Genomic DNA, 12952 nt, shown 5'->3' with positions numbered 1-12952 from the left:
TTCTTGCTTCTCAGGTTGGCATCTCTCGCTAACCCCACCCAAGAGCCTTGGCCACGTTTTTGGTGGCGCTTTGCAAGGACCACTGGAAATACTGATTCAGCCAGAACTAACCGCGGCCACAGCTCTCTGGTTTGGTCCAGCCATCCCCATCCCCCAGCGCGAAGCAGCCGTACCACCGCGGCTGGTCTGAGCTCTGAGCATCCCTGGCTGCCTGCAACCTGACAATCCCCGGCCGGTGCTGAGAAGTGACAGGGTCGCCCAAAGATGGGCAAAGCCTTCCAGACCAACCTGGTCTCCTGGCCCTTCCGGGGGAGACCGAAACACAGAGCGGCTCAAGGCGGTGGTGGGCGGTGGAGGGGGCGTCTCGGTCGCTCGGAGTCCAGCGAATGCTGAGCAGAAACCAATGGGTGATTGTGGCCCAACGGGGATCCCTCGGAGGCAGCCAATGACCTCGCTTCGCTCTGCACCCCGCCCTTGCCACAGCGCGCAGCTGGACCATTGGAGCCAGCAGGATGGGGGAGCGCAGGGCCAGTACTGGAAGCAAGGGGCGTGGCTCAGATCAGGGCCCGCCCATTCCTCCCGGCTAGGCTCCCCATTGGCCAGACTGCGGCGCCACGGCGGGTGGAGAGGCGGGGCGCGGGGCGCGCATGTGGGCGTGGCCTGAGGGCGTGGCCGGCGGGGGGCGGGGCGGCGGCGCTGTCGCAGTGAGAGCTTGAGCGGCGGCGGCCCGTCTGGAGCTGCAGCGGGGGAGGCTGCGCGGCGAGTGGAGCCGCGGGGCCGGGAACAGGTGATCGCAGCGGGAGACCCGCGCCCTCCCGAGTTGCGGCGTCCGAGTCCGCGCTCTCGGGCGCAGCGGCAGCCGCCCAGCCCCGGGCTGATCGAGGCCAGCTGCAGGCTTCGCACGCGCTTCCCGGGCATCCCTCTGCCCGCGCGAGCGTCTGAAGCCCCCGGGTCCCGCGAAGCCTCGGGAGCCGCAGCTGCGCGCGGCGGAGCAAAGTTGTGGACGTGTACGGACCGCCGGGCCCCGCGCCGTCACCACCAGCCAGGCGCGCGCTCTAGGAGCGGTGCTCGCGCTGCAGCCCCGGGGGCTTCCGTTGCAAACTGCTCCAGAGGCTGAAACTTCGAGTGCGGGCGGGTCGGGGCCTGCGGGTGTCCCTGCACACCCTGCTAAGGCGTCACAGACGGCATGTGACGGCTCCGGCGCGGGAAGGCGCGGGCTCTGTGGACCAGGCGGAGGGCAGGTTGCGGCGCACGGCGGGCCCGGGCTCCAGCCGAGCAGCCCCCCTCGCCCGGGCCCCGCCGAGGCCGCCGCGCCCCCGCCCTCGCGCGGGAGGACTCGCTCCAAACTCCCTGAACTTCAGGCGGGTCCCAGAGCGGCGGCCTCGGGGTGCGTAGCCCTGCCCGGGGACCCCAGCCGCTGCGCTCTCGTTCCTTACCCTTGAAGACTCTGAGGACTCCGGGGAGCCCCGGCGGAGCTGACAGCCCCCTGCTGCTGGCCGCGCCGCGATGCTCGTGAGGAAAGTGCCGGGCTTCGTCCCGGCCTCGGCGTGGGGGCTGCGGCTGCCGCAGAAGTTCCTTTTCCTGCTCTTCCTCTCGGGCCTCATCACCCTGTGCTTCGGCGCCCTGTTCCTGCTGCCCCACTCCTCTCGCCTCAAGCGCCTCTTCTTGGCCTCGCGTACCCAGCAGCCCGGCCTGGAGGTGATGGCCGAAATCGCCGGCCACCACCCGGTGCCCGAGCAAGAGCCGCCTCCTAACCCTGCCCCCGCGGCTCCGGCCCCGGGCGAGGACGATCCCGGCCGCCCGGTCGGTATCTTCCGTAGGAAAGGTATCCTCCGTAGGAAAGGGTGGCTGCGGCGCACCCGCCCCACCGGGCCCCGGGAGGAGGGCAACAGTGTCGCAGCCCCCAGGCCACAAGAAGAGACTGTCCGGTTCAGTTTCGACTACAATGCTTTCCGCAGCCGCCTTCGACACCCAGTCTTGGGGACAAGGACTGATGAGGGTAAGGAGTCCCAGAATCTAGTGCGAGCTCAGCGCGAGAAAGTGAAAGAGGTAAGCACCTCCTGCCCTAACACACACCTCCCGCCAAGACTTCCCGCAGCAAGCATTTCCCCCCTTCTTGACCCCTCCTGGCTCCCGGTCTGCCTGAGACCCTTCAGGCACACTGCAGCACCTCCTCTCTCCCCAAAGTTTCTCTCCTCCGTGCATACTTTAGGGTAACTAGGGCTTCAGCTTATGGCTCCTGCCCAACCTCTAGACGGATCTTTCCTGTTGAGTGTCCAGCCCTAGTGGGCTCCACGCTTTCCCTTGCTGGGCTGCTAGTGCGGAGTGGACTCTAGGTCCTTAGTTTGCATTTGTACAGGAGGGAGCCACTGGAAATTTTCTCGCTCACTGTGTGTCTCGGCTTCCCCTAAGCCCCAGCAGGATATGGAAACCCAAGATATGTGAGGTATTCGGTGTCCTATTTTGTAATCGCTCAGCATCTTGCAACCCAGTGGTGTCTAGCATTCCTGCTAACTGCTTCTATCGAGCTTCGCAGCAATTGTACATAATTGCATGTGAAAGAAGAAGGAACGATCAATAAAGCAGTGGTAATGTTACAGAAGCTCTGAGGTTATTGGCTTAATGAGGTGGGTCTTGGACTGGTTCCCTGTAAGGATTGGACCACAGAGGGATTTAGAAGGATCACTTTTAGTCAGAGTCTTAATTTAAGACATCAAAAACAAACACAGCGTGGACATGGCTTGCAGACAGTTGCCAAGAAGCCTCTGGTTCCTGAATGTTCTGCCCCACCCCAGCTGAGAGTGGTCTGTGTGAGATGTGTGGCCAGAATATCAGAGGGGGCTGCAGTGACACCCCCGGGCCACAAGGGGGCTGTGAGCAAGCAATGGGCCGGGGTCTCCTCCCTGGAAAGAAGAGGATGCTCTCCCAGTCCTGGGGACCCAGAAGGAAAGCGCTGCTGCAGTCCGGACCTCTGAGTTTACTGCAGGAAGTCAGCAGGCCTGCTTTCATTTCTAGAAAGAACAGGCAGCACCTTTAGGGTCTCCCTTGTGAAGATGAGCTAGAGCTCCTGGAGGGCTCGGCTACCCTCTTCCTCTGTGGGAGCTGCGCTTCTTCCCCTTGCCCATCTCATCACCACCATTGATGTCTGCTTGTACTCGAAGGTACCATGCAGAGCCCTGTTAGAGACTTTTTTTTTCCTAGACAAGAGTTTTTCTGTGTAGCCTTGGCTGTTCTGGAACTTGCTCTGTAGATCAGGCTAGCCTCGAACTCCCAGAGATCTGCCTGTGTCTGCTTCCTGAGTGCTGGGATTAAAGGTGGGCATCACCACTGCCCAGCTCTGTTTGAACTCTTAACAAGCAACCACAGGACATGTGAAGTCACTCAGAAGCCAAGTCCTCGATGTGTGTGTGCTCATGTGTGCACACGAGCATGTTTCCCGATTTTCACTCAACTCTCAAAGGTTAATCAAAGACTAGACTTTGCAATCGTTAAGCAAGAGACACCATCTCTCCCATTTCTGTTAAGAGGCTGTCTTGTGCCCAGTTCACCTGGGCCCTTTGCCTCTCCCTTTCCTGAAGCTGTTTCTCCATACGGGCCCTCTTTGCACTCTTCTGAACCTCCTTGGCGGGCTGCAGCTCCCAGTGAAATCAATCACACATATGTTGCATGCATGCATCCATGCCATTCCTCAAGGGATGCCCAGAGCTGCCAAGAAACTGTCAAAAAGATCTCCAAAAGGATGGAGAATTCACTACTGTGGAAGAGGTACCCTTCTGAAAGCCCGGGATAGAGCCTCCCTGATGGGCGGGGGATGGGGATGTAGGCTGGCTGCTGGAGGGGAGCTTGCCTTTGTCCATGCAGAGATATAGGCTTGTTACTAGCAGAGGCTGGGGCTCCCACTTTCTGCAGTGGCTGGGGCTGGTAGGAGGTGTGAGGACGCCATGCTTTGCAGGTGGGTGTGAAGTAAGACGGTGGGAGGAGGCTACATTGTTGCCAGGTATCTGGATCTGGGATGTGTCATCTCCTTACACCCTGGGTGCAGCTAGAGGCATGTAACTGCTATTCCATAGCCTTCTTCTCATTCTCTGTCTTGGAGACTGCAAGCTCCTCAGAGTGGTGGCTGCTGAGCTATATTCACAGTTATGTTTGGGGACCTGTGGTCTTTTGGGGCTACCTGACTTTGAACCCTGCCCCATGTCTCCATTCTGACAGTGGTGGGTGGAGTCTTTTAGAAGTTAACATACGGTGACTGTCCCCCCAGAGGAGGCATCCACACGATTACTGCTGGAGGTGTCTGTTCATGGTCCTTCGGTTTCTCTCTGTGTCATGCCTAGGGATGAATCACTTTAAAGGTGCCTGTTTTCCAAAAAGGGACCGTGGCATTTGTCTCTGGTTTGTTTATTTCCAGACATGGATTGATTAGACCCAAGGAGAAGTAAGGCTAGCATCAGATAAAAAGAGCCCTGTCCTTATGAGATTTTTAAAGTGAAAATCAACATCGGGACAGAATCAGAGAGGGTGATAGATGGGAGTGGAAGGGAACTGGACGCTCTGGCCCCGGATCAAGTCAATGTATTTGTGAACATTCTGATTTGAGAGATGGATGTGGGTGCAAAGCCTGTGCTGATAAGATGGGTCGAAGTTGCAGGTTCTGGTTATCCATGTGTCAGGAAATACTTTGTCACCTCCTGGTTTTGGAATCTTGGAGAAAGCAATGTGTGTGTGTGTGTGTGTGTGTGTGTGTGTGTGTGTGTGTGGCGGGGGTGGGATGTCGAGAACAAGGGTCGATGTCTTAGCTCAGCTGCCAGCTGTTTGTCTTTGGGCAAACCACGTCTCTTCCTGCCTGGACCTCCCTGTAAGATGGATGAAAGAGAGGTGATAGGCTGTCCGTGGACACTGGTCCAGCTCTGGCCCCTCCGTAGACTTCCACGACAGTCAGGGTCACCTTAGCAACTGAACTTTCTCCATCCTCGCACCTCTTGGTCCCACGAGGTCAAGTGTAATCATGTGGTGATGGTTTTGATGGCAGTGATGGACACTGTTGTATCCCTAGCTTTTACCCATGAACAGCTATCTAAATGTTGATTAATTTAGTTATTCCCAGCACTCATATTGAACTTGGGAGATGGGGTTGAATGTCTCTACAGCTTGTGCTCATGAAGGGCAAAGATGTTGGCTGGAATTCAAAAGGGAACAGGCTTGTTAACTACTTCTCTTCCAGCTCCGAGGACCGTATGGACCCACAGGGATGCTTTTTGGCATTGTGGTATGATGGCATCAACATATGTGATATTCATAGCTGTCCTGGGACATGTGCAGTCTGAGGGCTGCAGGTTAGCCATGTTTAATAGGGACTGGGAATCTTTGTCCATTGGTGGATGGTCTGTGGATTCTTACATGTGATAAGAGCTGGGAATGGGCACCCTGTTAGCATCAAACCCAAGGAAACAAGTTACACTGTTCTGAATTCATGACTGTAGGTTGCTGATCTGAAAAACCTTATGGATCCCTCCCAGTGTAGGGGGCCTTTGTCAAATGGAATGGGCAATGTAGGGCCATGATACTGGTGACTGGTTTTGAGTGTCCTCCTAGCCCATATGTTACTTTTGGACAAATTGTAGGAAGGATCATTCCTTCTGCTTCCTCTTCCTGAAGTGCTTGTCTGGGCAAAGAGAACCTGGATTGCATTTCTGCTTCATTGTCCAGTTGGCCCTGGACTCTCATGTGGCACCTCACAGCAATCTTGCAAAGAATCCAGCCTGGGTTCAACTCTGCCTGTGGTCTGGTTCTTGGCCTTGATATAGTAAAACCAAGAGGCCAGAATTCAGGGGGTGCTCTTCTCTTCCCTCTGCCTCCCTGTTTACTGCTGTATTCATGGATCTGGTGTGACATTTAGTTGGCCCAGATATTTGAATATAGATTCAGCTTATTCAAGATCTGTAAATTGGACTGGTGTGGTGGTTTGAATGTAATTGGCCCCCATAAGCTCATAGGGAGTGGCACTATTAGGAGGTGTCGGAGTAGGGTATGACCTTGTTGGAGGACGTGTGTCATTGTGGGGGTAGGCATTGAAGTTTCCTATGCTCAAGGTACTGCCCAGTGTGACAGTCGATTTCCTGTTGTCTGTAAGATATAGGACTCTCAGCTACCTCTCCAGCACCATGTCTGGCTGCTTGCCGCCATGTCCCGCCATAATGATAATGGACTGAACCTCTGAACTGTTTGCGAGCCACCCCAATTAGATGTTGTCCTTTATAAGAGTTGACATGGTCATGGTGTCTCTTCATAGCAATAGAAACCCTGAGACAGCTGGGGAGATTGGGCTGTTGGTCAAGTACTTGAGGATCTGAGTTTGAACCTCAGAACCTATGTAAAAAAGCAGAGCTTGGTGGTGTGTCCTTCTTATCCCAGTCATGGGGCGGTAGAGACAGGTGGATCCTTAGGACTTATGGGCCAGTCAGTCTAGTCAAAAAAAGAAAGAAAGAAAGAAAGAAAGAAAGAAAGAAAGAAAGAAAGAAAGAAAGAAAGAAAGAAAGAAAGAAAGAAAGAAAGAAAGAAAAAAGGCATGTTAAGGCATTTGCTGCCAAGCCTGAAATTTGACTTTGATCCCTGAGACCCACATAGTGGAATGAGAGAACTCATTCCAAAACTTATCCCCTGACCTTCACTGACAAGTCTCGGCACTACGGCCTGTGTGTTGCACCCCTATCCACAGGCAAAATAAATACATGTAAAAAGAATTGCTGTCTTAGAGGAAAAGCAAAAGCAAGATGGGTAACACCAACAACGTCGTGAGGTTGACCTCTGACCTCCATATGCATGCATGCGTGTGCATGTGCACCCTCCCCCAACACACACCCCAACACACACACACACACACACACACACACACACACACACACACACACACACACACACACACCCCTGTAAATGAACAGTTAAGGCTGCTGCTAGTTGAGGCTGGACCTCTGCCCCAAAAGCACCTGTGATTTCCAAAGAGGCTGACAGGGACCTCCAGCCATGTTTAAGGGCTTAATGGCCCAAGAGGTTGGCTAGAAGTATCAGTAATTTTCCAAGGCTAATTTGAAGGGGGCAGAGGTGAATGAACTCTTCCCTGCCTGGATAGCAGGCACCTGGAGGATGCTTTTAATTGTCCCAAAGTGCCTGTGGCTTGGCAAACAGTGTCCCTGGCTCTACCCTCGGGGGCCCGCCACCCCAAGCCTCCAGGATATTGCTGGCTGTGACAGGTGATGTTGTCATCTTGGCGAATGATCTTTGCTCCTCATTAGTAGCCTGCTTCATTAGTCATGTGTGGTTTCTCCGTGTCTCTGATTTATCATCACTGGTACCAGGGACAGGTAGGAAAATTAAAAGGCGTTGTGTTCTTTGTAGCATGTGAGTCGGAGTCTGGGAGAGGTGCAGGATAATTAATATCAGGAATGACTCAGATCGAATGGCTTCACCTCGAAGAGCTAGCTTGCAGATCCATCGGAGCTCCTTTTCGTCTCCCTTGCTCCTCTGTTTCCTACTTGCCTCGCTGCGTAGTTCATCTGACTTCAGTGGAGACAGGCTGAAAGAAGTGGACACATCCCTCGGGACACTCTCGTATCTTGAGCCCAGCCACACCCTTCCAGCTCCTCCTTAGAACTGCGTGCATCGGCTCCTCCCCGGCCAGCGGCTGTTAACACCTGCAGATCGATGTCTCTCTACCTTCTCTCTGGGTTGCCAGTCTTTTGGGAGGCTGGGCATTAGAGAAGTGATTGCTTCCAGGACCTCACGTCCTTAACTCTGTCTTTAGTGTTAGACAAGAAACAAATAAAATGATGCCTGTAAAGAAGTCAGCTGCTTATTTCACAGTAGAGTTAGCAGGGGGGTGCGAATATAGATTCCCCGAGGTGTTCAGAGTGACTGATTTACATCCGTGCACACAAGATGCCTTTCCCCAGCTTTCCCGCAAGACCGATCTATTACTCCACCAAAAATAAATATTGTGATATATATTAGGCATACTTTGCTCAGAGGGTCTTTATATCTTTCCTCTTATTGGAAAAAATCAATCAGGCTCGTGGATGGCAAAGCCTGGCACAGGGAAGCTGCTTGGTAATCTTGGTGGGCATCAGGACTTGAGAATGCTGGCGCTCAAGCTTGTGGACGCCACTAGTCTGCATCCTGAGTTGAGGGCGGGGTAGGGAACGCGTCAGGAGTTTTAGGAAACTCTCTTTCCTGTCATGTGTCTGTGGGCCACATGGGCAGTGGCTTAGCCATGGAATGATGAACACGGGATTCAGGACAGTGGGTGCCTTGAGTGAAATCACGGCTGTTGATTACATGTCTTGAAGACAGGGGCTCCCTGTGGGGCATATCCCAGCGTCACAAGCCAGGGATGACTCTTGTGACGGCTCATTGTGCCTGCAGTTCAGAAACACCGGGCTCAACCAGACAGCTTCAGGCAGAGGTTTGACACACAAGTATTTGCATAACCGGGGGGAAAAACAATGCATTTTCTTGGCTCCATGTTTCCATGGCTGATAATGGAGACTTCTCAAAGACTTTTGACAGCCCGAGGACCCTAGTCCCACCTCCGTCTTCCGCCTTCATTTCTCATCTCTTTGGGGCTAGTTAACACCTGGCTTAGGCATAGATCTCACCCCCCACCTCTTTTTTTTGGGGGGGGTGTCGAGACTAGGTTTCTCTGTTTAGCCCTGACTGTCCTGGAACTTGTTCTGTAGACCAGGCTAGCTTCGAACTCAAAGAGATCTGTTTAGAAGGAAACCTCACCTCTCTCCCTCCAGACCCGATCCCTGATTGAAAACCTGCCAAGCAGGGGTTCCTCCCCCTGAGATGCTGGAGACCACGCCTACAGGGTATTTAAGACCCGGCCCATAGACCTGCCTGGTGATTCCTTTCCTGCTTTCTCCCCGCCCCCCCCCCCAAGCTTGGAATCACCTGGGGGTGCTCTGCTCAGATTAAACCAGGATTAAAGGCAGTGTACCACCAATGCCAGCTCTCTTTCCCTTAACGCAGTCTACACAGATGAGAGTGTTCTCATCAGCCCCGTTTTGGCATCCCCACTTTTCACGGGCCTCAGTGCGGTTGCTCAGCTACAGGTGTTTGCCGTCCCCCTCTCTCCGGGTTTGTTTTCTAAGATTTGGGTTGAGAGCCCAGCAGATCTAAGAGGTAGGTGTTGACCTCAGTGTGAGCTCTTCCTCACACTGGGGTCTGGCTGTCTTTCACCTCAACAGTGGCTTCTTTTTTGTCTTTCTTTCTTCCTTCCTTCCTTCCTTCCTTCCTTCCTTCCTTCCTTCCTTCCTTCCTTCCTTCCTTCCTTTCTTTCTTTCTTTCTTTTTCTTTTCTTTTTTGTTTTTTGAGACAGGGTTTCTTTGTGTAGTTTTGGTGCCTGTCCTGGATCTTGCTCTATAGACCACCAGGCTGGCGTTAAACTCACAGAGATCCACCTGCCTCTGCCTCCTGAGTGCTGAGATTAAAGGTGTGTGTCATCACCCACTGCCTGGCAGCAGTGGCTTCTTTCACTGAAACTGAAAGCTGGAGTGGCTGGCCATACAATTCAGTAAGGTCTGTGGAAAATTTTGTGAGGCAAATTTGTGGCTTTTTCCCCTCTTAAAGATTAAATATATATGTGCGTGCATGAGTTTATGTGCATACACATGTCCTTGGTGGGGCACTGGATCCCCTGGACTGAAGTTACAGGCAGTTGTGAGTTGCCTGATGTGGGTGCTGGGAACCAAACTTGGGTCCTCTGCAAGAGCAGCAGTAAGTGCTCTTACCCTCTGAGCCACCTCTCCAGCTCCAACCATGGCATTTTTGACTAATGCCCTCCTAGGTAGACGACCAACAATGGAGCTTTTGTCCGGCATATTCTGGGTCAGCTCCTTTTCTGGTGGAGCCTTCATGTTCAATCAACAAATAATGGGGGATTGTTCTTCCCCTCCTCACCTTTCACCTCAGTCGCTTTCTGCCGCATCCCACCAAACAGAAGTCATTCTTGGCAGCTCAGGTCTTCATACACACTGCTATGCATTGCAGCCATGTCCTGAGGGTCCAGGACTGTCACCTGTCATCGCTGCTCCTGTACAGTCTCTTCTCCACAGCTTTGTGGTGTAGGCGTTATTTAGGTAAGCATAGTTTATTTATAGTGAAATGCACAGATCCTTTTTTTTTTGGATGGGTGGGTGGTAGGTTGAGACAGGGTTTTTCTCTGGAGTCCTGGCTATCCTGGAACTCGCTCTGTAGACCAGGCTGGCTTCAAACTTAGAGGTCGCCTGCCCCTGCCTCCTGAGTGCTGGAGTTAAAGGCGTGCGCCGCCACCACCGCCAAGGCTGAAATGCATCAAGGCTGAAACTTGAATACAGTTTGCTGCTGAATTCCATCCCCTTCAGAAATGCTTTTACTTTTTTTTTTTTGGATCCATCCCCAGAGGACTCCCATCTATCTCCATCTCCATCCTGATTTCTCCCAGAAGACATCAGTGTAGCCTGGTATCCTAGTTAGGGTTTCTGTTGCTGAAAAGAGACACCATGACCATGGCAACTCTTATGAAGAAAAACATGTAATAGGGTTACAGTTGCAGAGGTTTAGCCCATGATTATCATAGCGGCGTGCAGGCAGACATGGTGCTGGAGAAGGAGCTGAAGGAGCTGAGAATTCTACATCTTGATCCAAAGGCAACAGGAAGTGGATGGGGACACTGGGCGTGGCTTGAGCATGTATGACACCTCAAAGCCTGCCTCCACAGTGACACACATCCTCTAACAAGGCCATACCTACTCCAACAAAGCCACACCTCCTAATAGTGCCACTCTCTTTGGGGGCCATTTTTTCTAACCACCATACCTGGGGTAAGGAGCATTGGACAGTGTGTTGTTCCCTGTGGATAAGGTTTCCTTCCCCAATGAGAGTGTTTTCACAAGGCACATGCCACTCTAGTTGAGATGTATTCCTTTCTGTGACTCCTGTGAGTATCTGTTCACCTGTGGTTGGAGTTTTGCATTATTTCCAGTGTTTATTATGTGAAACAAGCAAAAACTACTTATAAATTTAAAAATTTATGTATATGTCTATCTGTATATGTGCACCATATGTGTGTCTGGTGCCAAGGAGGCCACAGAAGGCACTGGGTCCCTGGAACTGAAGTTACAGGTGGTTGTGAGCCATCGTGTAGGTGCTGGGAACTGAACCTGGGTCCTCTGGAAGAGCAGCCAGTGCTTTTAGCCACTGAGTCCTCTCCAGCCTAAATGAGGCTCCTTTGAAATACGTTAAGGAACAACGCAGCAAGGAAACAGTATTCACCCTGCCCCCCACAAATGTGTCTCCCTCTCCATTGATCCAGGTGTGCTTCCGTTTCTCTCAGAAAAGCTTTATAGTTCTCAGAGGCCAGGCCTTGAGCCCCAACTCCAGAGATCCCCGTCTCTCTTCTACGTTGTTATGAATGCTATTCTTTACTTTTCCGATTATTTGTTGCTAGTGCCCAGACATACAATCGTTTAAAAACATAAATTTTAATTTAAAGTAATTTTTGAAGGCTGGCAGAGGTGGCACACACCTTTAATCTCAACACTTGGGAGGCAGAGGCAGACGAATCTTGGAGTTCAAGGCCAGCCTGGTCTATACAGCAAGCTCCAGGACAGCCAGGGCTACACAGAGAAAAACCCTTCTCAAAAAACAAACAACAAAAAAATTTTTTTGAGACAGGGTCTTTCTATGTAGTCCTACCTGTCCTGGAGTTTGCTGTGTGGATCAGCCTGGCTTCGAACTCACAGAGATCCTCTTGCCTCTGCCCCGAGGGCTGGGGTTAAATGTGTGCACCACTGAACCTGACTAGTTTTGTTTGTTTGTTTGTTTTAAAGTGTAATGTCTTTCTGTCACATGACCTTATTAAATTCATTAGACTGAGGTAGGTTCCTTAGGATCTTTTATGTATACATCGCCTTGTATGGTTTTATTTCTTCCTGTCTGACTTGTCTGGAGTTGGTTTTCTTTCATCTTTTCATGAGTTCTGGGGCTGGAACTCAGGTCATCAGGCTTGCACAGCAGGTGCCGTTCCCTGCTGGCCCATCTTGCTGTCTGTCTGTCTGTCTGTCATTGATGAGGACTCCAGTTCTGTGTTAGATAGAGAGGTTGAGAGCTGGTAGGGGAGCCTTGTTCTTTTTCTGTTTGTTCGTTTGTTTTCCAGACAAGGTTTCTCTGTGTAGCCCAGGCTGTCCTGGAACTCACTCTGTAGACCAGGCTGGCCTCAAACTCAGAGATCCACCTGTCTCTGTCTCCTGAGTGCTGGGATTAAAGGTGTGTGCCATTGGGGGAGGGGGCTGCAGAGATGGCTCAGAGGTTAAGAGCACTGGCTGCTCTTCCAGAGGTCCTGAATTCAATTCCCAGCAACCACATGGCAGCTCACAACCATCTGTAATGTGTTCCGGTGCCCTCTTATGGCCTGCAGGGATACATGCAGACAGAACACTATATACATAATAGATAAATAAATCTTAAGAAAAAAGAAGGTGTGTGCCACCACCACCCGGCAGGTGCCTTATTCTTGTCCTCAAGAGAAAAGCTTTGTTTGCCTTCATCACCATGAGAGCAGACACAGTTTTCTTGATAAATGCGTTTTATCAGGCCAAAGAAATTCCCTCCTATTCCTAGTTTGCTGAGAGGGGTTTTGTGTGTTTTTTTTGTGTGCACATGTGTGTGCATGTGGAGGCCAGAGGACAACAGTCCTGTGTACTGTTCTTGTGAGACTGTCTATCACTGGCTTGGAACTGGCCAAGTAGGCTCTGCTGGCTGGGCAGTGAGCCTCGGTTACCCACCCGTCCCCGCCTCCCTGGAGGTGGGTTACAAGTGTATACCACTGTGCTTGGCTTTCTCTGCTTGGCTTCTAGGGATGGACTGAGTCATCGTCCTGGTGCTGTTGGGACTGAACGTTGTCAGATGCTTTTCCTGA

General features: G+C 52.1%; 1 protein-coding gene across 2 annotated transcripts in view; it reads left to right on the top strand.

Annotated features, from left to right (window-relative positions):
- Nucleotides 1-757: 757 nt before the first annotated feature.
- Man1c1 (mannosidase alpha class 1C member 1) overlaps nucleotides 758-12952 on the top strand; it is a 148559-nt gene continuing 136364 nt past the window's right edge. The window contains exons 1-2 of one of the 2 annotated variants that reach the window (XM_042272070.2): nucleotides 1684-1825; nucleotides 1959-2049. Coding sequence is in view for 1 of the 2 variants with exons in the window: in XM_006975658.4 (XP_006975720.2) it covers nucleotides 1507-2049 (543 nt within the window). In the remaining variant the exon portion in view is untranslated. Of the gene's footprint in view, nucleotides 2050-12952 lie in introns of both variants that reach the window. The other variant, XM_006975658.4, reaches the window with a different exon arrangement.

The sequence above is a fragment of the Peromyscus maniculatus genome, chromosome 2, assembly GCF_049852395.1.
Source record: "Peromyscus maniculatus bairdii isolate BWxNUB_F1_BW_parent chromosome 2, HU_Pman_BW_mat_3.1, whole genome shotgun sequence".
NCBI classification, from domain to species: Eukaryota; Metazoa; Chordata; class Mammalia; order Rodentia; family Cricetidae; genus Peromyscus; species Peromyscus maniculatus.
The sequence above is the reverse complement of the archived record's forward strand: the minus strand, read 5'-3'. Positions and strand labels throughout refer to the sequence as shown.